Here is a 27,092-nt window from a genome sequence, read left to right on the forward strand (position 1 = left end):
AAAGAAAAGGAAAGCTGACCTAGATCAGTGACAGGACAGAGGAAACTGCCGTATTTCATTAACTTTCTACTTTGCCATCTGACCCTATGAATCTGAACCCTAGTATAGAAGGACTTGGGTGAGTGCAACATTTCAGCTCAGCAGCCACAGACTAGCTATATTTTAACTCTCCACAAGGTGGTGCTCTCTTATAATAACAGTAGTCAAAATTTTGGATTAAGTGCAAGAAACATTCTGTAGCTTGTTTCAGAGACCTTTTTATCATTGGACCAAGTCAGGTTTAAGTTTCCTCTAAGTTTAGAGTCTACTTAATTGGAACACTTCTAGTAACATTACCTGTGAGGGTACTGTGAAGCTCAAATAAGATAAAATTAAAAATCCTATACAGGCCAGGCACGGTGGCTCATGCCTGTAATCCCAGCACTTTGGGAGGCCGAGGTGGGTGGATCACATGAGGGCAGGAGTTCGAGACCAGCCTGGCCAATGTGGTGAAACTCGGTCTCTACTAAAAGTGCAAAAATTAGCTGGGCGTGGTGGTGGGTGCCTGTAATTCCAGCTACTCAGGAGGCTGAGGTAGGAGAATCCCTTGAACCCAGGAGACGAAGGTTGCGGTGAGCTGAGATCACGCCACTGCATTCTAGCCTGAGTGACAGAGTAAAATCCCTTCTCAAAAAAAAGAAAAAGGCCAGGTGCGGTGGCTTATGCCTGTAATCCCAGCCCTTTGGGAGGCCGAGGCGGGTGGATCACAAGGTCAGGAGATCGAGACCATTCTGGCTAACACAGTGAAACCCCATCTCTACTAAAAATACAAAAAAATTAGCCGGGTGTGGTGGCGGGTGCCTGTTGTCCCAGCTACTCAGGAGGCTGAGGCAGGAGAATGGCGTGAACCCAGGAGGCAGAGCTTGCAGTGAGCCAAGATTGCACCACTGCACTCCAGCCTGGGCGACAGGAGTGAGACTCAGTCTCAAAAAATAAAAAGGAAAATCCTATACATAGCCGGACATACTGGTATGTGCCTGTGGTCCCAGCAACTCAGGAGGCTGAGGCAGGAGGACCCTTTAGGCCCAGGAATTTAAGGCGGTGGTGAGCTATATGACTGTGTCACTGCACTCCAGCCTGGGTGACAAAGTGAGACCCCGTCTCAATAAACAAAAACCTATACAAATACTGGTCCTGTCATTTGGTGTCTCAGAAAGTGGATTTGTAGCAACCTATCTCCTCTTCATTGCATTATTTTTTTCCTACTGGAAATATGTTTATGTTGCAGTTATTGAATGGAAGTGGCATTTTGTTCACAAGTGTTAGTGTCCCCGCACCACTCTATGTTCTTTATTCATTAAACCTACTTATATTTAATATTTACCTTCTGATCATAAATTATCAAAAGAAAGTCTAGGATTTTGAGAGTTTTTGAGAACATTTTCTTCCATTATACACACACACCCCACACACACACAATTGGTAAGATGGTTGAAAATAAATATTCAGAGTTCCAGGATCTCTGTTGATACTAAGCGTCATTCATGGTCACCCTGCTTCCTTATAACAAGAATTGGTTATATCTCCTTGTGCTTAATGAAACCTACTCAGATGGGTTGAAGAAAGACCCATCTACATTGAACCCACCATTGTTCTGATGGTAAACTAACCATAATTCTTCAAAAGCACAGATAACTACAGCACTTATATAGCTGTATATAAACAAAATTTGCATTTTATTCTAATAATTTCCTTTTTATCACTTGACTGTCATTTTCAGGGGAAGGTGCTATCAACCTGGCTTTGGCTCAGAACCGAAGCCAAGATGTGAGAATGAATGGACCCATTGGAGCCGGAAATTCAGTTAGGATGGAGGCGGGATTTTCCATGGCAGGTGGTCCAGGTAAGACCTCCAACTCAACTGTATGACATTTTACTAGTTTCCTTTTTGGCTTATTTGATCATTTGAGCCCTGAAAGATAGGTGGGGGGGTTCATGGCTACTTACATCTCTATTTGTTGAATCAGGAAAGCTAGACAGACTGAGTCATTCCTGGAGACTAGGGGTCACAGCATGAAGCATCTTTGCAATCATTTGGTCTCATGCTTAAAGGTTGATGAACACTGAGCCATGCAGCAAACATGTATTGACTTCTTGTTGTGTGACAGGACCTGTGCTGTTGGAAATAGAAATGAATGAGACATTTTCTACCCTCATTATGTTAATAGTACAATGGAGAATATAGCTTTCCAACTCCCACTTTCTCTGAGGCTGAGAATATCTGTAAATTGAATTCTTGTGTGCTTATGTGGAATCTGAAGATGTAAGTGGAAGAATATGAGTTTTTTATGTGTTTAGAATTTGAGAGTGTTATAAATTGCTTCCTTTTCTAGTAATCCTGAAATTTCTTCTTCAGAGATTGAACTCAATATTCTGTGAATATCAGAATATTAGAATTGAGTTGACTGTCATTTAAAGCTGAGGAAGCTGTGGAACTCAAAGGAAGTGATTTGCCCAGGGTCAGGGAGCATTAAACTAGTATCGCAGATCTTCTAACTCCCAGTTTAGTGCTTTTTTCACTGCACTAGTGGCTTTCAAATTTTTTCAGCTGCAGGATCCTTTATTCAAATAAAACAGAAAAGCACAGCTGCTGTGGTTGAACCTGAGTAAGAACCTGCTTACCCAGTCTTTCCCTTCCCACTCTACCACAGTAGCTCTTAGAGAAATGCAGCAGTACAGAGGAGCTCAATTTATAAGATGTTATTCTTGGCCGGGCGCGGTGGCTCACGCCTGTAGTCCCAGCACTTTGGGAGGCCGAGGTGGGTGGATCACCTGAGGTCAGGAGTTCAAGACCAGCCTGGCCAAGATGGTGAAACCCCATATCTACTAAAAATACAAAAATTAGCTAGGTGTGGTGGCAGGTGCCTATAATCCCAGCTACTCAGGAAGCTGAGGCAGGAGAATCACTTGAACCTAGGAGGCAGAGGTTGCAGTGAGCCGAGATTGCACCACTGCACTCCAACCTGGGAAACAGAGCGAGACTCTGTCTCAAAACAAAAAAGCATGCTATTTTGAACTGTAACTAATGAATTGATCATAAAATTGAACTAGGTTTTTATTCTGGTAGTACCATTTACTGATTACCTCAAGCTAGTTACTATACTTCCCCAAGCAATACTTTCTTCACAATAAAATGAAATTATAATACTTACCATCTTTTGAGCTCATACTTGAAGGTAGAAGGGCCCTGAGCAGTGCAGCAAACATTTCCTAAGTTCTTGTTAGGACTTAGGAAAATATATATGTCAGGACCTGTGCTCTTGGGCTGTTGTGGAATACCATATAATAGATGTAAAATATCCAGCCTGGTGTTGTGTACATAGATGTAGTTCCCCACAGAAGTCTGAGCATTTGGTGTTAAGGTAGCTTTATGAGAAATTATAGATGACACTGTTGCCACTACTGGAAAGACATGGGCCAGAAGCAGAGTGGGAAAAGCCTAGTCAAGTTACATATAGTTAATGAAAGAATGAATAAACCTATAGTTACCATATAGTTACATATAGTTAGTGAAAGAATGAATAAATCAGGAAATCTGGGTTCTAGTCTCAACTCTTTTCCAAAGGACTAAATATTTACTGACCCTAGTTGCCTATAAACATCTTTAATTATGTTCTAGAAACAATGCTAGAGATCCCTTCTAGGCTTAAAATGTTAAGATTCCACTTAATTGTTATTAGTACCCTAATTACAAGCTCTCTTAGGCTAGTAGCTGGCAAATAGCAAGCATGTTTACTAAGTATCCCTAAGAAGTGCATGTAAATTATAGTGCTTTTTTTTTTTTTTGAGACAGGGTCAAGTGTTCCTCCTGTCTCAGCCCTGCAATAGCTGGGACTACACCTGGCTTATTTTTGTTTTGTTTTGTTTTGTTTTGTTTTTTTGTAGAGACAGGGTTCTGCCGTGTTGACCAGGCTGGTTTAACTCCTGGGCTCAAGTGATCTGCCCCCTCAGCCTCCCAAAGTGCTGGGATTACAGGCATGAACTGAGCCACCGTACCCAGCCAATTTTAGTACTATAGTTGATTATCAACCTAGGAAACTGAGAAGCTTTAGATTGAAATCAGGTTAGATTGGTATTTAATGAAGGACTCAGATTGAGATAATGTATATGGTATAAAGTTTCAGGAATAATCAATTAGTAATGACCCTGTAGTAACAGTAACATTTTAACCCCCAAGATATCTTTCTTTACTGCCGAGCATATTTTAGGATTGCTTTTCTCTGTTGTCTATTGAGACTTGAAGGATGCAAACAAAGTTTAATATTAGGTTAAACAGCTAAATTTTTCTGGGGAAAGAGACCTTAAATCTCTTCTAAAACTATAATAAATAACTTTAGAATTATGTATCTACGGCAGTTGGTTTTTCAATCATTCTTAGTACTACTTTCTTTTAGCGTGGGGAACAGAAAGGTTACTAATAAGAGTCTTTTTTTCCATTAAAACTAAATCCATAGCCTGTTTTTTTTTCATAGCCTTATAAAATTCCAAGATTCGTTGGATACCATAGTAGTCATTTAATTCAAGTTTCTCAACTTCAACCCTGTTGATGTTTGGGGCCAATAACTTTTGCTGCGGGAGACTGTCCTGTGTGTCGCGGCATGTTTAGTGGCACCCCCGGCTTCTAGCCACCAGATGCCAGTAGCACCACTGCTTCCCTGCAGTTGTGCCACCTAAACATGTCTCCAGACATTACCAAATGTCCCTTGGGGGACAAAATTTCCCCTAGATGAGAACCTTGGATCTTGTGCAGATTCCCATCTAGTACTGGAATGCATGTTATAGTGTCACTATTGAACATGTAGTCAGCATATACTTGAAATTTTCTGGGATTAGGAAGCTTATTATGGACCAAGAAAGCCTTTTTTTCTTTTTTCTTTTTTTTTTTTTTTTTGAGATGGAGTCTCGCTCTGTTGCCCAGGCTGGAGTGCAGTGGCCAGATCTCAGCTCACTGCAAGCTCTGCCTCCCGGGTTTACGCCATTCTCCTGTCTCAGCCTCCCGAGTAGCTGGGACTACAGGCGACCGCCACCTCGCCCAGCTAGTTTTTTGTATTTTTTAGTAGAGACGGGGTTTCACCGTGTTAGCCAGGATGGTCTCGATCTCCTGACCTCGTGATCCGCCCGTCTCGGCTTCCCAAAGTGCTGGGATTACAGGCTTGAGCCACCGAGCCCGGCCAATTTTTATATTTTTAATAGAGATGGGGTTTCACCATGTTGGCCAGACTGGTCTCGAACTCCTGCTCTCAGGTGATCCACCTGCCTGGACCTCACAAAGTGCTGGAATTACAGGCGTGAGCCACCACACCAAGCCCTCGTGAGAGCTTTCTTAATTGTCTAACTACCATCTTTAAAAAACCAGGTGCAATTCCTCAGAAACAAATCCAGTTTCAACAGATAAACATTAGCCTAACTGTCCTCTTCAACTACAAAACACCTTAAAATACAAGTTTTTTTTTTTTTTTCGAGACAAAGTCTCGCTCTGTCACCACAGCTGGAGTGCAGTTGCGTGATCTCGGCTTACTGCAAGCTCTGCCTCCCAGGTTCAAGCAATTCTCTGCCTCACCCTCCCTAGCAGCTGGGATTACAGGTGTCCACCACCATGTCTGGCTAATTTTTGTATTTTTAGTAGTTTCACTGTCTTGGCCAGGCTGGTCTCGAACTCCTGACCTCAAGTGATCCACCCGCCTCAGCATCCCAAAGTGCTAGGATTACAGGCGTGAGCCACCGCGCCCGGCCTATAACATTTAATATGTAGCTGGGCGGCCAGGCGCGGTGACTCACGCCTGTAATCCCAGCACTTTGGGAGGCCGAGGCGGGCAGATCATGAGGTCAGGAGATCAAGACCATCCTGGCTAACATGGTGAAACTCTGTCTCTACTAAAAATACAAAAAATTAGCCGGGTGTGGTGGGAGGTGCCTGTATTCCCAGCTGCTCGGGAAACTGAGGCAGGAGAGTGGCATGAACCCTGGAAGCAGAGCTTACAGTGAGCCAAGATCACGCCACTGCACTCCAGCCTGGGTGACAGAGCAAGACTCCGTGTCAAAAAAAAAAAAAAAATGTAGCTGGGCTTGGAAGCAGAGGGGTGGGGAAAGAAAGTCGAGGAACTCCCTAGGGCAAAAAAAAAAAGTCAAAGATGAATATTTAAACAGCAGTAAACAAATGAGATTCTGCAGGGTCTAAAGCATTTGGGTTTTAATGGCCGGGAAGGGATAAAAGATAAAGCCTTGGGTCAACATGAAGAAGCAAGTTAGAATTCAAAATTCCTCATGAAGCCAGAATTTTCAGTGAAAGATAGATTAGGAAAATGTCACCCTCTGGCATAGGGAAATTAATAGGAAATTTGTCTGTGTTTGCTGGGGCTGTAGACATGAGGTAGGAAAATGGGTGTTGTGGAATTGTCTTCTCTACCCTCTTGCATTTTGGACATTTAATATGTTAGTGAATACCCATTAACAGGCTAAGTCATTAACATTAGGTGGGTCTAGACTGGTGATAACTGTTGAAGCTGTGGAGGGGCATATTCTCAACCCAAGTCATTGCAGACTTCTAGTTAAAACCTGATATAAATGAGCTTATATTCTGAATTTATACAATTTAGGATTAGACTCGCTGCCTCCAGAATTTTAGGTAATAGGAATATCAGAGTATTAACAATTACGAGAATCATAAGAAAACAAGACACTATTAAAACATAAGGAGAGATGGGGGGAACAGAACTTACAGAAATTTAAAAATAAAGTGAGTAACTTATTCAGCAAATTAGAAATAGCTGGATTGAAAGGTGAATTTGAATAAATCACTCAGGATGCAGCAGAGAAAAAGAGATGGAAATATGAAAGAGGTCAAGAGACAAGAAGGATAAAATGAGAAGGTTTAACATGTTTGAAAAGAGTTCCTGAAGAAGATAAAGAAATTGAGGAGGGATGACAGTCAGAGAATGGCTAAAATTTTTCCAGAATGGATGAAAGACATAAGTCCTCAGATTCAGAAGCCCAGTAATCCTGAGCACTACAAAATAAAAATAAATCTACATCTAGACACAATATTGTAAAACTTCAGAACATTGAAAAACAGAATGCTAAAAGCAACCCAAAAGAAAAGACCTATTATTTGCAAAGGAAAGACTATCAGCTTTCCTTGATTTCTCAACAGCAGCATTGGAGGCCAGGAAACATTGGAATAATTTTTTCAAAGTGCTGAGAAAATAATTGACCGCCTAGAATTTTAAACATAGCTATACTATCAAGAGTAGTATGAAATAAAGAGCTTTTCAAAGAGACTAAGAGAATTTACCATTAACAGACCCTTGCTAATTGAACTGCTCAAGGATGTACTTCAGGAAGAAGAAAATTGAACCTAAGATGGAAGAAATAAGATCTAAGAAGGAATGGTGAGCTAAATAATTGATAAGCATGGGGTAAATCTAAATAAGCCTTGACTTATTTAGTAATAATGATGATCATATATTGTCTTTAAACTTTAAGTCAGATATGTCTGTTGACATTTTAAAGATACCAGTAAAATAATGTGAATGGAATATATAACTTCTAAACTAGTAGTAGAGGATTAAAGAGGAAGACCATGATGAAAAAAATTAATCCAGTAAAATTCAGGAAAAATAGGAAGACAGCACAGAAAAAAAGGGTAAATAGAAATCATAAAATGACAAAATAAATAAAAGTGTACTAGTAATTAACAATAAAGGTAAATGGATTATGAACACTGATAAAAAGGAAATGATTAATCAGAGTAGTATTCACAGGTTTACCTATGTGCTGTTACAGGAAACACATAAAGTATAAGGACTCAGAAGGTTCAAAATTAGAAAGATAGATTAACAAGGTGACTATTAACCAAGAAAAGTATAATAATATTTTTATCAGATAAAACAGACATGAAAATAAAAAGCATCACTGAAGGTAAATAGGGCCACTATATAATGTAAAAGGAAAAATTCACCAGGAAGTTGCTAAACTCTTATGTACTTAACAACCTAGCCTCAAGACATTTAAGAATTGCATGTAAATAGCATATCTTAGGGGAGATTTAACACACCTCTGTGAGTAATTGATGGCCAAGTTTGTAAACAATTAGTAAGGATAAAGGAAAGCTTGAATAACAATATACCTTTTATATAATGGACATATATAGAAACCATGCAGTCAGCCGGGCATGGTAACTCATGCCTATAATCCCAGCACTTTGGGAGGTCGAGGCAGGCAGATCACGAGGTCAGAAGTTCAAGACCTGTGTGGCCAAGATAGTGAAACCCCATCTCTACTAAAAATACCAAAATTAGCCAGGCATGGTGGCGTGTGCCTATAGTCCCAACTACTTGGGAAGCTGAGGCAGGAGAATCGCTTGAACTTGGGAGATGGAGGTTGTGGTGAGCCAAAATCGCACCACTGCTCTCCAGCCTGGGCAACAGAATGAGACTCCCATCTCGAAGAAAAACCAAAAAAATTATAAAAGTGCACTCATAATTCAGGAATTCTTAATATTCCCAAGCATAAATGGAAAATTTATATAGACTGACCAGGGATTATTCCAAGAGCAAGTTTCAGTAAATACCACTTATTAATATCACACAGATCCTGTTCTCTAACCGCAGTGCCGTTAGGTCAAGTCAGTGGCAAAAAAAAAAGCACAACCAAAATATCCCATATTTTTGGAAATGTAGTAATGCATTATAAATACTTAGTGATTTAAAAAAGCAATCCTGGAAATTAGACAATATTTAGAATGGAATTATGAGAATAATATATACTGAAATTTGTGAGATGTGGTCAATACAACACTTGGAAGAAATTTTAAGCCTTCAGAAATTTGTATTAATGAAGAAAGAACACCAACTGAAAATTAACAAGCTAGGTGTCTGACTTAAGAATTGAGCAGAGCAGTAAGTTATGAGGGAAATAATACAGATAAGAACAGAGATAAGTAAAATATGAATCAAAAAAACGGAACAGCAAAACCAAAAGATTCTCCTGCCTCAGCCTCTTGAGTAGCTGGGATTACAGGTGCCCGCCACCTTGCCCGGCTAATTTTTGTATTTTTAGTAGAAATGGGAGTTTCACCATGTTGACCAGGCTGATCTCGTACCCCTGACCTCAAGTGATCCACCTGCCTCAGCCTCCCAAAGTGCTGGGATTACAGGCGTGAGCCAGCATCCCTGGCCCAAAAGATGTTTCTTTGAAAGGACAGCTAAAACTTATGAATGTGGTAAGACCACCAAAGAAGAAAAGAGGGCACAAACAATGTAAAGAATGAAAAAAGTACAAATTTTAAAAGGTGAATATTACAGTATATGAGTTATATATCATTTTTTTAAAAGAATAGAAAAAAAGATATTCCACAGTTAACTTTATGCTAATAAATTTTAGTGTTGGCAAAATTATAATTTAATAAAAATTGACTTAATAAGGCATTGAAAGCTTGAAAAGTCTATAACCATTTAAGAAATTGAAAGAAAAATCTGTTTCCCTGTAAATCAATTAGTATGACCTATAAGCCCAGATGGTTTTACAGGAAAGTTTTATCAAACATTTAAAGAACAGATACACAGAGCATAGAAAAAGAAGAAAGATGCTTTCCCAGTCATTTTGAGGTTATTTTCACCTCGATGCCAAAAATCAAAGATGTCACAAAATCTGCCCTTCAAGCTAAATGTCATCATTTTCATTTTAGAATTTTTCATTGTTCTCTTATTCATACCTCAACATTCCTGAAAGTGTGCTTTGGCCTACTTAGTCCTGCAAGATGCTCCATGACAGAGAATTCTGTAGCCAAGGAAAGGAAAAGAGAATAAGTATAGGCGGTTATCACTTTTTTTACTTGAAGACAGGCTCTTGCCCTGTTGCCTAGGCTGGAGAGCAGTGGCATGATCATAGCTCACTGCAGCCTCAAACTCCTGGGCTCAAGTGATCCTCCTGCCTCAGTGTCCAAAATAGCTAGGAATCCAGGCGCTTGCCACCACACTGGCTGATCTTTTTTATTTTTTGTAGAGATGGGATCTTGCTATGTTGCCCAGGTTGGTCTCAAACTCCTGGCCTCAAACAGTCCTCCCACCTTGGCCTCCACAAGCTCTGGGATTACAGGCATGAGCTACCATGCCTGGCCTGTTCTCAGGAGCATGGATGATAAATTCTGAACAGTTTAGCAGTATCAGAAATTTTCAGATGTGGAGAAAGAGGAGTTCTCAAACTGCTAGTTTGAGTATAAATTGGTATAACCAGCTTTTGAGAGCAGTTTACCAATATCTAAGAGTAAAATTAAAGATGCTTAGACTTTAAAACCTAGCAATTCTAAGTATATAGTGTAAAAACACTCTCATATATCCACAAGAATTCATGACAAATACACAACATTGCAAAATTATAAGAATAAAGGAAAAATAAAACCTTAGTATTCATCAGCAGAAGGGTGGATATATGGTTCTATACGATGGAGCCCTTGTAACAGTCAAGAGGGATGTGGATCTCAAAAAATAACATTAAGTGAAAAAGGAAGCTGATGAAGAATGCATATAGTAAGGTGCCATTTATACAAAGATTAAAAGCATACAAAAAATGCTGTTTACCTACAGAAAAAGTGCAGTTTACCTACAGATACAGAAAAGGTCAATAAACATGCATAGAACTGTTAACCCCAATTGCAATAAGAGGGAGGAGGTGGAATGGAAGGAGTAGGGGGCTTCTGCTGTATCTACATATATATCTGAAGGAGATAAGAGCAAACTTTTTAAATTTAAAAAAGGTAGATGATGGGTGTAGAAACTTCCAGGCTGGGTGCAGTAGCTCACGCCTGTGGTCCCAGCACTTTGGGAGGGCTGGGCTGGAGGATCGCTTGAGCCCAGGAATTCGAGACCAGCCTAGGCAACATAGTGACCCCATCTCTATAAAATATAGAACAATTAGCTGGACACAGTGGTGTGTGCCTGTGGTCCCAGTGACATGTGCCCTTGGTCCCAGCTACTTGGGAGGCTGACTCGGAAGGATCACTTGGGCCCGGGAAGTCGAGGTGGCAGTGAGCTGTGATTGTGTCACTTGGCAGACTGGGCAACAGAGCTTGACCCTGTCAAAAAAAAACAAATTTGGCCGGGCGTGGTGGCTCAAGCCTGTAATCCCAGCACTTTGGGAGGCCGAGACGGGCGGATCACGAGGTCAGGAGATCGAGACCATCCTGGCGAACACGGTGAAACCCCGTCTCTACTAAAAAATATAAAAAACTAGCCGGGCGAGGTGGCGGGCGCCTGTAGTCCCAGCTACTCGGGAGGCTGAGGCAGGAGAATGGCGTAAACCCGGGAGGCGGAGCTTGCAGTGAGCTGAGATCCGGCCACCACACTCCAGCCTGGGCGGCAGAGCGAGACTCCGTCTCAAAAAAAAACAAATTTTCTATATCTTTTCATATTCTTGAAATAACTCATTAAAAAACAAAAATTGTGCCAATTCCAGTACTCTATTCTAGGGATCTTTTTTCTAGGAATAATAAGGATGAACAACCCTGCCACTGTTATGATACCCCCGGGTGGAAATGTGTCATCTTCCATGATGGCACCAGGCCACAATCCAGAGCTGCCGCCCAGGACTCCTCGCCTTGCTTCTCAGTCAGGTAATACTTCCAATCTTTGAGGATGAAGAGTCTGAAACTTTCTGCACAGATCATTACAAAATTCAGTTATCTCTGATGCTGAATTTCTAATTTCCAAACTCACACTGTCACCTTCTTTACAAAATATGGCCTGATTTCTTCAAGCTAAATGTCATTATTTTCTTTTCAGAATTTCTCATTGTTTTCTTATCAGTTACACCGTAACTTTTCTAAAAGCGTGCCTTGGCCTGCGTAGTCCTGCAAGATGCTCATTACATAGAATTCTGTAGTCAAGTAAATTTGGTAAATGCATCATTCTTTACCCTCCCTCCTGGAGATTCAAAAGTAACATATTGGAGGCACTGAAAGCCCTACAGTGAAGAAACCCATCTAAGTTTGTTAGGTTCATTGTTTCCCAAACCTAATTGTTTTGTTTTCTTATAACACTAATTAACATAGTTCTCCAGAATATGATTTGGTAAATACTGCTCTCCATGTTTTACATTTTGCTTTTAATGTCCACTACTGACCAAGCTCTTTTTAAGGCAGAATTCATCATCTTGGTGTGTTGCTTCACACATAGAAGGTATTCACAAGCATTTATTTTATCAAATAGTACCAGCAGATTTTACTCTGTATATCCAGAATTACAAAGGCCACTGCTCTAGGACCTAGATTGCAGTAGGTTAATTATTGCTTTGTTGACTATCTTTAAACAGATGCAATGGATCCACTCCTCTCTGGGCTCCATATACAGCAGCAAAGTCATCCCTCAGGATCTTTAGCTCCCCCACACCACCCAATGCAGCCTGTCTCTGTGAACAGACAAATGAACCCAGCTAATTTTCCCCAGCTGCAGCAGCAGCAGCAGCAGCAGCAGCAACAACAACAACAGCAGCAGCAGCAGCAGCAGCAACAGCAGCAACAACAGTTGCAGGCAAGACCCCCACAGCAGCATCAGCAACAACAACCACAGGGAATTCGACCCCAGTTTACTTCCCCAACTCAGGTGCCTGTTCCTCCAGGCTGGAACCAGCTGCCTTCTGGAGCCCTTCAACCTCCTCCAGCCCAGGGTTCTCTGGGCACAATGACTGCAAACCAAGGGTGGAAGAAGGCTCCCTTGCCTGGCCCAATGCAACAGCAACTCCAGGCAAGACCATCCTTAGCTACGGTACAGACGCCTTCCCACCCTCCCCCTCCATATCCCTTTGGCAGCCAGCAAGCCTCACAAGCCCACACAAACTTTCCTCAGATGAGCAACCCAGGCCAGTTCACAGCTCCTCAGATGAAGAGTTTGCAGGGAGGGCCCTCTAGGGTCCCAACTCCCCTGCAGCAGCCCCACCTCACCAACAAGTCTCCTGCCTCCTCACCCTCCTCCTTCCAGCAGGGATCCCCTGCATCCTCCCCAACGGTTAACCAAACTCAGCAGCAGATGGGACCAAGGCCACCTCAAAATAACCCACTTCCCCAGGGATTTCAGCAACCTGTCAGCTCTCCGGGTCGGAATCCTATGGTTCAACAGGGAAATGTGCCACCTAACTTCATGGTGATGCAGCAGCAACCACCAAACCAGGGGCCACAGAGTTTACATCCAGGCCTAGGAGGTGAGGAACACTGTAGCTATTTGTGTTGGTAAATTTGCTGGAGCTAGATCTTAGTAGAACTTCAGTTTTTAGAGTTAGTGGAGGGAGTGAAATAAGGATGTAATTATTTGGTTTTGTGGATATGGTGGTGACACTTGATATAACTTAGTTAACTTGATACATTATGCAGCATCTTACTAGTTAAATTTAAGCTAGCTCTCTGAACTGAAATTCAGGTAAAAGTCAACATAGAGATGTTCATTTTGTTTTTCAAATTATTTTTGCTTGATCTTGTACTAGTAAATTAAAATGTCCAGAAGAAAAATGCATTTTGTTAACAATTTAAACTTCTGAGTTGCTGAAAAATTAAGATTATACAGTAGAGCAGAAATAAAAAGAACAGGGTCTCATTGAAGAAAAGGCCATTTTAGTTATCAATTTTTATAATCCTAGTTAATAAAATAGTAAGCATGGTACTTGTTAAGTTTGATTAAAGTATTGAAGGGGAATAAGTTCAGAAATCATTGACTTTTATAGTTTTATAATGCCAATGCCTGCTCCTTAGAGAGGGAATTCCACCAGTTATACCTAAAGGAGATTTATTTATTTATTTTGTAAGGTGCCTCTTGTATGAAGAAAAAGCAATGGAGCTTAATGTGTGAGAGGTAAAACGATTACAGTAAAACTTATCCATCTCCATGTTTATTATTTATTCTTATTAATCATTGATCTAGTGCACATGAATGTGCTTGGAGCTTTTCAGTAAGGTATAGAGTATCAGTAATACTGTCATCTGATAAACATACTCCCCACCAAAAGACACCCATTGCCTACCCAGAAAAAAATCCTTGCATCTTTAGTGCGACACAGCAAAGGCATGTTCCCATGGTTTCTGGTGAAGTTAAGTTGCTCATCAGCCTTTCACTCTCTTGTAATTAATTTTGCTGACATGCAGGCTCTAATATTTGAATCGTAAGAAGTTCTTAGAAAATGCAAGAATGTTTCAGCTCCAAATTTCACTGTTCTGGGTATCTAGCCCTGAATCAGTGGAAGCTGGGTAGTCCCTCCTGCAAATGTGATTACTGATATAATTACAGTGGGAGCATGCAAATGGGACTTGTCACTGTTAAAGAAAGGACAAATGCATATTTGTCTACAAAGAGTTTTTCAGGACATTGAAAATTTGGCCCTTAAAAAAATAAATGGCTGGGCGCATGGCTCACGCCTGTAATCCCAGCACTTTGGGAGGCCGAGACGGGCGAATCACCTGAGGTCAGGAGTTCGAGACCAGCCTAGCCAACATGGTGAAACCCCATCTCGACTAAAAATACAAAAATTAGCCGGGTGTGGTGGTGCACACCTATAATCCCAGCTACTCGGGAGGCTGAGGCAGAGAGAATTGCTTGAACCTGGGAGGAGGAGGTTGCAGTGAGCCGAGATTGTGCCACCACACTCCAGCCTGGGCAACAGAGCGAGACTCTGTCTCAAAAAATAAAAATAAAAGTAAATAAATAAATGAATGAATATAATAAATTTTTAAGTGAGTTTAGGTCTTGATGCTTTCATAGAGCAGGTGATATGCTCACCTAGGTGATCTGGCCACATCAAGGCCTGTGTTGTAAATGATAAGTGGGTTCTGAGATCTTGTTATTACAAATTTTCTAAAATTAGCCCTTCCAAAAAGGAACTGATACTTGAGAAAGATTCCATTAGAGTATAGTTTTTGGTACCAAAGCTGTCAGAATCACAGCAAACCTTATGAGAGGAAAGCATAATGATTTAATGTAGCATCACTTTGAAGCTCCCATGAACTGTTTCCAATCTGTCTCTTCCAAAGAGACAAGCGCAATATTGGGGGAAATTTTCTGCAAAGGAGATTGTCATCAGTTTCCCTCAAAGGAAAAAAAATCACCAATCTATCCTTAATATCAGGACCCATCTCTTTGTTTTATACTATTTCACATCAATTTGTTTGAAATGAGAGAAGTTAGCATATTCCTTTGGTGCCTGTGTTAAAATATGTAAAGTTTTGGGGTCCATTGTTAATTACAGAGAAAAGTGAGCCCTCAAACCTTGCTGTGGCGTGGCCTCAGATCACATTTAGGGAGCAGATTGCCATCTTTTCCTTGGCATGTTCTAAGTGTAAATTTTTTAGTATTTATTTTTCATTTTGACAATGCCTCATATAAGAGATTGTGTTGATTTTTTTAACCATCTTTCCCAACCTTATTATTAAAGATCCTACCAGTGTGACAGAGAGAGCTAAGCCAGTGGAGACTTCATGCAGCTCATCCTTCCTTATTCATTCCATATCTAAGCAAGAGTATAAATTTGCTAGGTAACTGCCTTACTCATTGTTTTCTATTAAGGAATGCCTAAACGCCTCCCACCTGGCTTCTCAGCAGGACAGGCCAATCCGAATTTTATGCAAGGTCAGGTGCCTTCGACCACAGCAACCACCCCTGGGAATTCAGGAGCCCCTCAGCTGCAAGCAAATCAAAATGTTCAGCATGCAGGTTTGTTTTCTGTGATTTGTTCAGCCAGCATTTATTGAGCATTGTGTGGTAGACTTGATAGACAACAGGAGTATACAGATAAATAGTAAGTCTTGGCCGGGCGCGGTGGCTCAAGCTTGTAATCCCAGCACTTTGGGAGGCCGAGACGGGCGGATCATGAGGTCAGGAGATCGAGACCATCCTGGCTAACACGGTGAAACCCCGTCTCTACTAAAAAAAAAAATACAAAAAACTAGCCAGGCGAGGTGGCGGGCGCCTGTAGTCCCAGCTACTCGGGAGGCTGAGGCAGGAGAATGGCGTAAACCCAGGAGGCAGAGCTTGAAGTGAGCTGAGATCTGGCCACTGCACTCCAGCCCGGGCGACAGAGCGAGACTCTGTCTCAAAAAAAAAAAAAAAATAGTAAGTCTTGGTCTCTCCCCTTAATTTCAAGCCCAAAATAATTATTCTTTCAGGGCAGTAACTTTTGTCAATGTATCAAAAGTCGATAAAATGTCACAGGAACTCAGAAACAACTAAAAGGAGATGGATCTTGAGTTAGAGCAGGAATCAGCAGTTTGTTTTGTTTTTTTTTTTTTTCCCTGAAGGGACAGATAGTAAATATTTTTGACTTTTCAGGTTATATAGTCTCTTGTTGGAGCTACTCAACTTTGTTATGATACCACAGAAAGTAGCCATAGACAATACATAAACGAGCATGGCAGCATTCCAAGCGCTTGTTTATTTACAAACCAGCAGAGGGCCATAGTTTGCTGACCCCTGAGTTAGAGCTTGCTCAGGTAGTAAAAGGGAAAAAGGCATTTCTGGCAAATGAAAACCACAGACACAAAGGCATGGAGGCATGTTTGGACAACTGCAACTTTTTACATCTCTACGTGATACATGTTAAGCTTTGTTTATGCTGAGTGTCTGAATTCTGGTTTACAGTGTGATATTTTTCAGACTTCTTCAGTTCAGATTTAATACCAACAGTGTACTACAAAAAGAAGAAATTTTGGATAGGAAATAAGATACAGGGGAATGGCTAAAAAGTATTTGCAAAGCAGTAATGTATAAGCAAACTTCATGTTTCTGGTTGCTTAAGGACCACATGACTAATCCTCTTACCCTTTCTCGTTGAAGCAGTTTGGACTGAGGTAGTGCAACTAGTTTCTGAATTCTCATCCCCACTGGAGTTAATTTAGTAATGTGACTCCAACTTTAATTGTAAATCACTAAGGAATGAGACAAAAATCTGACTTTTACAAAAAAAGTTCACACTATTTCTGGCAGGGTAATGGAAGGGTAGTGCAAACTGCTTAAATTTCCCTATCTGCTAAAGCAAAACTTCATTCCTGAGTTACATGAATTCATGTTTTTTGTTTGTTTGTTTGTTTTGTTTTGTTTTTTGAGATGGAGACTCACTCTGTCGCCCAGGTTGGAGTGCAGTGGCACAATCTCAGCTCACTGCAGCCTCTACCTCCCGGGTTCAGGCAATTCTCTGCCTCAGCCTCCTGAGTAGCTGGGATTACAGGCACCGGCCACCACACCTGGCTAATTTTTGTATTTTTAGTAGAGACGGGATTTCACCATGTTGGCCAGGCTGGTCTTGAACTCCTGACCTCATGATCTACCCGCCTCGGCCTCCCAGAGTGCTGGGATTACAGGCATGAGCCACCAGCTGGCGAATTCATTTTTTTTTATAGAAAGTTTTAAAACAGGCAGGGTGCGGTGGCTCACGCCTATAATCCCAGCACTTTGAGAGGCTGAGGCAGGCGGATCACTTGGGATCGTAAATTTGAGACCATCCTGGCCAACATGGTGAAACCCTGTCTCTACTAAAAATACAAAAAAATTAGCCGGGCGTGGTGGCACACACTTGTAATCCCAGCTACTTAAGAGGCTGAGACGGAGGTTCACTTGAACCTGGGAGGCAGAGGTTGTGGTGAGCTGAGATCACACCACTGCACTCCAGCCTGGGCAACAGAGAGAGACTCCATCTCAAAAAAAAAAGTAAGTTTTAAAACAATGACAAAATCATTTCTCATTGTTGCACCCTATCATAGCTATTTTGTGTTTTTATATGGTACCTTCCACGTGTACATTTTTTCGTTTGTTTCCTTTTTGTTTTGTTTTGTTTTGTTTTTGTTGTTTTTTTTTGAGATGGAGTTTTGCTCTTGTGCCCAAGCTGAAGTGCAGTGGTGCAGTCTCGGCTTACTGCAGTCTCTGCCTCCCAGGTTCAAGCATTTTTCTGTTTCAGCTTCCCAAGTAGCTGGGATTACATGCCCCGCTAATTTTTTAATTTTTAGTAGAGATGGGGTGTCACCATGTTGGCCAGGCTAGTCTAGAACTCCTGACCTCAGGTGATCCACCCACCTCAGCCTTCTGAAGTGCTGGGATTACAGGCCACTGTGCCTGGCCCACATGTACGTGTTTTGATTTCCCCATCCTATCTAAAGTAGCTCTACTCCTGTCTCTTACTTTCTCTTCTCTTACCCTATTTTCTCTTGTTAGCTTTTACTGTTTCCTGAAAAAATACTTGTCTGTTTGTTAATTGTGTCTCTTGCCAGTTAGACTGTAGACTCCAAGGATGCAGGGATTTGGTCCGTCTTGTTTATTGATGTTACCTCAGCACCAAAATGCCTTCCACATATTAGGTACTTAATGAATAATTGTCAGTTGAGTGAATATACACAGTATATTTAGTGTATACAAGCATATACAGTGGTCATGGAGTTCCACTTTGAGTTTATAAGGCTGGTTTAGAAAATCTTCCTTGGAGTTCAGGAAAAGTCTGGATAGTGTGAACAAGGTAGTTTGCCCCCTGCCTTCATAGTTGGAGCATGGACTGGCTTCATAACTTCATTATAGGGAACTTTCTAGTCCCCATTTAAAGGTGAAAAATAAGGCCAAGTGCGGTGGTTCATGCCTGTAATCCCAGCACTTTGGGAGGCTGAGGCGGGTGGATCACCTGAGGTCAGGAGTTTGAGACCAGCCTGACCAACATGGTGAAACCCTGTCTCAACTAAAAGTACAAAAGTTAGCTGGGTGTGCTGTTGTGCACCTGTAGTTTCAGCTACTGGGGAGGCTGAGGCATGAAAATCACTTGAACCCAGGAGGTGGAGGTTGCAATGAGCCGAGGTTGCGCCAGAGCGAGATTCTGTCTCAAAAACAAAACAACAGAAAAAGTGAAAAATAAAAGGGATAAAATAAACTACAAAGTTATTCAATTAAACGGGGAGATAATGCAAGTAGCTATAGGAAAATCCCAAAGACCCAGTAAATAAATAAGCACTACAGCAAGGTGGGTAGCAACTTTTGTCTAAATTAGAAATAGCTGAGAAGACTAGGACATGTGCCACATGATTCACCAGGGACTGTGCAGGATTTGCAGCTTCCAGATGGGTCATCTAGTCAGTTGGCTCCCACCAGAGGCTCAGCTTCCAGATCAAGATTAACTACTTTTTACCACATCAGGGCAGAGGAAACCTGTCCTTGGTGTTCTTTTCTTTGAAGTGCAGCATCCATATATCACACACATAGCCTTTGAGAGTCATTATTATTACAGTTTTCCAAGAAGCATTTTTAAATGTCCTCATCATTGTTGAGGTTTTCCTAAGAGGACACTTCACATTCTTTGTTTCTCTGGCTCATTTATAGCAGAGTTATTTCACTAGCCTATAGTGCTTTTTAAATTTAATTTATTTTTTGAGATAAATAATTAAGAGGGTTTCTCTCTGTCACCAGGCTGGACTTCAATGGCATGATCTTTGCTCACTTCAACCTCCACCTCCCAGGCTCAAGCAATTCGCCTGCCTCAGCCTCCCAAAGTGCTGGGATTACAGGCATGAACCACCCGAGCCCCGCCACTACAAGTCATTTTAAAACAATGAGATGCTGCCTTTCTCATTATTTAATCTGAAAGAAAGTAAACTTTCTTAATCTTTGATATGTTAAATCTTTAAGATACCATATGGGAATATAGAAACTTTCTCCTTCTCTATTATATGGTCATTGGGAATGTAAGCATTTATCCCACAGCCACATCTTCATAGTTTAGAAAACTCACAGGAAGTATGTCAACAGCACATTTATGTTGGTCAGTGGATATATGGGTGATGGATGTCTTTCTGAGTAATGTAACTTGAGTATCTTAATACCAATAAGATAAAAATATTTCTGAAACTATGACTTTTTTTTTTTAAGGTGGTCAAGGAGCTGGTCCTCCTCAAAACCAGATGCAGGTGTCCCACGGGCCACCAAATATGATGCAGCCCAGCCTCATGGGAATTCATGGCAACATGAACAATCAGCAGGCTGGTAGTTCTGGGGTTCCGCAAGTGAACCTCAGCAACATGCAAGGCCAGCCCCAGCAGGGCCCACCATCTCAACTGATGGGCATGCACCAGCAGATCGTGCCCTCCCAGGGCCAGATGGTCCAGCAACAAGGAACCTTGAACCCTCAGAACCCTATGATCCTTTCAAGGGCCCAGCTTATGCCACAGGGCCAGATGATGGTGAACCCCCCGAGCCAAAATCTTGGGCCCTCACCCCAAAGGATGACCCCACCCAAGCAGATGCTTTCCCAGCAGGGCCCACAAATGATGGCACCACATAACCAGATGATGGGGCCTCAGGGACAGGTTTTGCTCCAACAGAACCCAATGATAGAGCAGATCATGACCAATCAAATGCAGGGGAATAAGCAACAGTTTAACACTCAGAACCAATCCAGTGTCATGCCGGGACCAGCCCAGATAATGAGGGGACCAACTCCGAACATGCAAGGAAATATGGTGCAGTTTACAGGACAGATGTCAGGACAGATGTTGCCCCAGCAAGGGCCTGTGAACAACAGTCCATCTCAGGTTATGGGGATTCAGGGGCAGGTCCTGCGGCCACCAGGGCCCAGCCCACACATGGCCCAGCAGCATGGTGATCCTGCTACTACGGCAAATAATGATGTCAGTTTGTCTCAGATGATGCCTGATGTTAGCATGCAACAAACCAACATGGTCCCCCCTCATGTGCAGGCCATGCAGGGAAACAGTGCCTCGGGAAACCACTTCTCAGGCCATGGGATGTCTTTCAATGCACCTTTCAGTGGAGCTCCCAATGGAAATCAGATGTCCTGTGGTCAAAATCCAGGCTTCCCAGTCAATAAGGATGTCACGCTAACGAGCCCATTGTTGGTCAACTTATTGCAGAGTGATATCTCTGCAGGCCATTTTGGGGTAAACAATAAGCAAAATAATACCAACGCAAATAAACCGAAGAAGAAGAAACCCCCTCGGAAGAAGAAAAACAGTCAGCAAGATCTAAAGTAGGTTGTGATGGTTTTGCCTCAAATTTTATTCATTTGTTTTCTATGTGGATAACTTTTTTTGATGGAAAATTTTACATAATATAAAACTAGAATAGTATAATGAAATCCCCCTGCTTCAACAATTATCAACTCATAGCTTATCTTGCCTTCGTCTGTACTCTCTTCCATTACCCTCTTGAGTATTTCAAAGCAAATTTCACTTGGTGAATATTTCAGTGTGTGTCTCTAAAAGATAAGGACAGTTTTTAATATGCTCGCACAATATTGTTAGCACACCTAGAAAACTAATACTTCCTTAGTACTCTCATATCCAGTGTTCAAACTTCCCTGATTATCTCAAATTTTTTTCTTACAATTTGTTCAAATAAGGATCCAAACAAGATTCATATGTTGCCATTGGCTGGTATATCTCTTAATTCTACAGTGTCAGGGGGGTTTTGGCAATCAGAGCCTGAAAAGTAACCAGTGCTTCCATATGGTACCTCCACAAAGCACTGACTTCAGGCCTATGATGGCTATTGGGGAACCAGAGAGGCCAAATGTGTTTTGGAAATTAAAACTACTGCTGTCTCTCAAATAGAAATGGTTTTTTTGCACAGGTGCCTTTCCTTTAAAGGCTCTTTATCATCCCTAGAAGCTTAAAACCCCACGCTAAGATGATTGGACCTTTTAAATCAGTTACCCTTTCAGTAAACGTTCTCCAGGTGAGTTACATTGCAAGATCATAGCAGGAAAGGCAATTAACAATTTATATTTCATTTCCTGAAGCTAAGTATTAATTTGTGTTGCTGGGTTTGATAAAATGTTTCCAGAAGGACTATTCATTGAGCTATATTTTGTGCCTTTAATCATAAAACTAAAATTTAGAGACATTTATTATGAGGAAATAATGGCTAATGAATGTAAAACAGGTTAATTGAAACAAACTGTTAGAATTATAGAAAAAGAATCAAGAAACTTTATTTCAACAAGGTTAAATGTTCAAAATTAAACCAACTACCTTTATCCCAGCCTTCCCACAACATTCTTTGTACTGTGTTATATCATGCTCACTTGCTGCTTCTTGAATCTTATACTTTAAAAGCTTATCATGGTATATTATTAATAATAACCTATATTTTTCTGAATTCAAACTTAATTATCTAATTTTTCTGATAGCTCTTTCTCACTTAAATTCTTTACTAGTATCAATCTGTGGGAATAATTATTTAATAAATATTTTATTCTCTCAATAGTCTGGGAGTAAAATTGCAAGGTTATTCAGTTGCCTCTAGTGTGTGCATTTTTTGCCATCTTCACCAGCCCTTAGGGAAAGTGCTTACTTAGGTCTACAAATTGTGAAAGCGACCTTATACAGCATCAGGACTCCTAGGGAAGAGACACTGGGTTTACAGGAAAAGTACCTGCTTCCAGCTCTACCACTAGTTCACTGTGAAATCTCGGGCCTGTTTCACACATCTCTTTGGGCCTTTGTTTTCTCATTCATAACATGAAGGGGCTGGACCAGATATTTGAGATTTCTTAGCTCTACAATTTTCTGAAAGTAAAGGTTACCGCTGAATCTTTGCCTGTAATTTAAAGTGAGAGAAGTTTTACGAGGAGCAACTTGTTACAGGGGTCTGGATGTGCTAAAGATCTGCTTCAGGTTCTAAATTTCCATGTGCTAGGGGGCTTTTAAAATGGATTTTGTTGGCTTATGAAACTGTACACAGTAGAGTGAGACAAAACACTACCTAGAAGTGGGTGAACAAAATCAGGGCAAAGGGAAACTAAAGATAGAAAAGTACAGTTAGTACTGAGATTACAAACAAAATGAGGCCCGTGAGCAGTCTTGTTCTTTGAGAATGTGGATGTTAATAGCTACATTTTCTTCATTTTTTTCTTCCCCACTAAAAATTTTAAGCTACACCCAGGTAAAAGTGAAGGCATCTCAAAGCCAATAGAGATGTCTGCACATTCTGCAGCAAAATTTTTGTTGTGGTGGTCTCAATCTTTATTTGTTCTCTGAACACCATTTCCATCAGCCAACCTATACAACCTTTTGCAAGGTGTTATGAATTGAGCCCCCACTGTTATATCCACAAAAAAGAAACAATCAGACCCCCTAGTTGAATTTGATCGCTACATTGAAGATAGTGTGGTTTCATAGGAATAATACCTTATTACATTGATAGCCCTATGATCAAGTCTTAAAAACATCTAAGGAATGGGTGATTACATGAAAATTATTGCATCAGGAATTTGTGGAAAGCATTTTGAGTAAATACAGTGCTGTTAGATTAAGTGGATTTTAACATTTAATGAAATTGCCAGATTATTTTTGTGCCAATATTTAATGTTTTATCCAAACTAGAGAGAGATGAATAATGGTAATACAAACATTTTAGTTCTTCAGAAATAGGGGAAGGGTTAAGCTAGTTTTGTGTATTTTCTATGCAACTTATTCTAAAATATGTTACTTTTTTTTTTTTTTTAAGCACCCCAGATACTCGCCCAGCTGGTCTGGAAGAGGCTGATCAGCCACCATTGCCTGGAGAACAAGGAATTAACTTGGATAACTCAGGCCCTAAACTGCCAGAATTTTCAAACCGGCCACCAGGTGATAAAATATTAGCTAGATTATACACTTATCACATGTGCATGTGGCATTACAAGGCTTCATTGTCTTCGAGGAAACAATAGTATTTTATTTTTTTCTGCTAACTAGTCTACTTCAGTGATTTAATGTGTCTCACCTTGGTATTAAGTAAAAATTTCAAATATAACTTTTGAAGGCACATACACACATTCTATTCAAATTTGTCTTTGTTATTTTAAGTCCTCATAAAATCGGACTGAAATGTGGTTGGGCACGATGGCTCATCCACCTGTAATCCCAGTACTTTGGGAGGCCAAGGTGAGCAGATTGCTTGAGCCCAAGTGTTCAAGACCAGCCTGGGCAACATGGTGAAACTTTGTCTCTACAAAAATTTTGTTAAAATTAGCCAGGTATGGTGACACACACCTACAGTCCCAACTACTCAGGAGGCTGAGGTGGAGCATCACCTGAGCCCAGGAAATCGAAGTTGCAGTGAGCCATGTTCATGCCACTGCACTCCAGCCTGGGCTACAGGGGTGAGACCCTGTCTCAAAAAAAAACACCCTGAAATGTGAAGTGCCTCTTTATTCTTGTCAATGTCAAGGTTCTAGTTGGCATCAGAACAGGATAAGATTAAATGGAGAGATGATTTCACTCTAATCCTGCTTATCTGCCTTTCCTGCAGCGTTTCTTCCTGGGGCTTTTTCAAAGCGGGGAACTACCAGGGTTTAAAACAAGATGATCTTTTTTATAGAAGTTTCATTATTGAGTCTTTAAAATATAAAAAAGATATAAAGAAATAAAAGAGACACCCATTTTTCTGCCACGTAGGTTAATAATTTATAATAAATAGGACCAATATTGGAAGCCCCCTTTGTTGTACCCTCTCTGATTATAAAATAATGCTATCCTTTAAATGTTGAAAAATTATGTCAAAGATGGAAAAGCTCCTAAAACTAATTCATTCAAACATAGATATTATAGAACCAAGGCCAGCTGCCACAATATCTCTAAACCTGGTTATCTTGGCCTGAGCAATGACTTGTAACTTTATTCCCCTATGACACGGTTGAAGATGCACAATCCTTCACACTTAGGCTACTCTCTCCCCTGTGTGTACAGAGGGTATGTTTTGTTTCTTCCTCACTAGTTATTTCAGCTCCTTTTTGGCATGAAAATGAGAGTGACATTATTTTAGGAATAAACTTTAATCTACCCCTGATTTATGTATTTTAAAAGGGAATCCAAACAAAAAGCTAAATCCATCATTATATCAATATTTTGTGTTATTTATTACAAATTGTTTGGGCATATCACACTTCCCATGAGTGAGATGCAGTGGCATAGCTGAGACTGGGTGGTCATCAGTCTTTGGGGAGTATGTCCAGAAGGCATTGAGAGCAGGAACATGCCTTCTTGCCTCAGATACATCTGAACTCTTCTATATTATATGAATCCCAGGGTCTTTGTATACATTTATTGCCTTCTTTCTGCAAACTGGGGACCTGCAGGCTGAATTTGGCCTATAATGGGTTTGAGTTGCTATGCAGTGTCTTAAACAAAAGTCTGAATTTAAATGCCTTTAAACAGGGCATCTGCTCTGCAGTTTGGCACTGTTGACAGGACTCTTGCTGTCTTATACCAGTCCACTTCTATTCTCTACTACCTGCCTGACCCCTAAAGGCATAGGAGTTTGCATTCCCTGAGTAATAAATTTGGTTTGTGATTGTGTTATGGGCACTGTGTGTGTCCTGGCTTTCCCTCTTCACCATTCTGTCACATCAACCCCAATCTGTCTTGTCATTAGTGCCTTTTGGACTGCTGCCTCCAGCTTCTAGACTCTGTAGCAGCCATGCCCTTAACTGTTACCTTTAAGGGGCTGCTGTATTGTCTATGCTGTCCTCTTTGGTATTTACTGTCTGGTGGGCTGATTTTAAAGATAAAAGGCATCCATGTCATAGCCCTGACATCAACAGGCTTTTGCAGAAATTACGATTTTCTTAATGTGGGAACCCCAGACTGAATGTGAAAAATAGGAACCCGCTATATTTGACTATATAGTCTAAAGGACAATTGAACCATAGAAATGCCGTATGTTACTGGCTTTATAAAGGTCAAGAAGTTACTCGGGCCTAAAATAAAAAAGGATTTTTAAAAAAATCTTCAAAACTGGATTCTACACATTGTATTCGTTGATACCATGGAAATCTTTGGCCAGAAGACATTAATTAGCTATTGAGTACTGAGTCTGACCCACAAAATTTGGTAGCTGCTCTATGAAAATGTTGAGTCAGCATTTCTTTTGACTGCCAGAGCCAATTACTCTTATTCCTACACCTTCTTAAAACCTCCCCAATGTACTCTTCATGCAACAATGGAATAAATCTAGTTTGTGGAACTGGAATTGTATCCCATATATGCACAGCTGTATGCCCACTTTTTCCCGCAGAACCACCGTTATTCTTGGTTTGAGTATCTTTTTTTTTTGAGACGGAATTTTGCTCTTGTTGCCCAGGCTGGAGTGCAATGGCGCAATCTTGGCTTACCACAACCTCTGCCTCCCGGGTTCAAGCGATTCTCCTGCCTCAGCCTCCCGAGTAGCTGGGATTACAGGCATGCGCTACTATGCTCAGCTAATTTTGTATTTTTAGTAGAGACGGGGTTTCACCATGTTGGTCAGGCTGGTCTCGAACCCCTGACCTCAGGTGATTTGCCCGCCTCGGCCTCCCAAAGTGCTGGGATTGCAGGCATGAGCCACCGCACCTGGCCAGTTTGTGTATCTTTTTATCTTTTCTGATTATAAGGTTTTGGTTCTAAAATGCCAAGTAAAATCTTCACAAAAAAGAATAATTTGAGGTGTTGCCCTCTGCATATCTAGAAGATGTTGTCCTTCAGGGTTCTTTTCCCAAAATTATTTTTTATTCCTGAGGGCTATGCTTCCGTCTTACTTATTCTCCAACTGTGGATTCATGGAAAATATTCTCCAAATAGAGATTTGCATGTAAGAAAGTTAAGTACAAATTAATATCCATAAAAACTTCAGTGCCCTAATTTTATTTTCAATGTGTATATCAGCTTCCATTAACTCCTACTGTTTATTAAACTGATTTACATCTGAGGGGCAATTTTAATTCAGTTGGTTTCCCCCAAAGGATTAATCCTGAAGGATGCGGCATAGTGTATGGAGCCAATGAATTGGAATAATTTTAAATTCCTCTTTCTTAAGGAACTGAATCCTAGAATTTTATATTTTACTTCTGTTGAAAGAATAAAAAGGCTGTCTTCAATGCTGTTATTTTCAACAAAACCACATCTTTAAAAAAATTATTCTTATACTAACAGAAGAAGTGAATCCTAAATGCCTTACTTCATTCACAAGTACACTGAAATATTGATTATGACTACATGAGATCTGAATCTTGGGTAGACAGGCACTTGCTGTTGATGGAGTTTTTCTCATTTCATCTGAATATTTGGCTGGTATAGA

General features: G+C 40.8%; 1 protein-coding gene across 1 annotated transcript in view; it reads left to right on the top strand.

Moving 5' to 3' along the window:
* Window positions 1-27,092, top strand: part of NCOA6 (nuclear receptor coactivator 6) — a 92,743-nt gene that overhangs the window by 26,254 nt on the left and 39,397 nt on the right. Inside the window, exons 4-9 of the mRNA XM_011929179.1 lie at window positions 1,760-1,882; window positions 11,519-11,647; window positions 12,346-13,230; window positions 15,579-15,725; window positions 19,908-21,024; window positions 23,505-23,626. Coding sequence (XP_011784569.1) covers window positions 1,760-1,882; window positions 11,519-11,647; window positions 12,346-13,230; window positions 15,579-15,725; window positions 19,908-21,024; window positions 23,505-23,626 — 2,523 coding nt within the window. The remainder of the gene's footprint in view (window positions 1-1,759; window positions 1,883-11,518; window positions 11,648-12,345; window positions 13,231-15,578; window positions 15,726-19,907; window positions 21,025-23,504; window positions 23,627-27,092) is intronic.

The sequence above is a fragment of the Colobus angolensis genome, unplaced genomic scaffold (assembly GCF_000951035.1).
Source record: "Colobus angolensis palliatus isolate OR3802 unplaced genomic scaffold, Cang.pa_1.0 Scaffold8, whole genome shotgun sequence".
NCBI lineage: Eukaryota > Metazoa > Chordata > Mammalia > Primates > Cercopithecidae > Colobus > Colobus angolensis.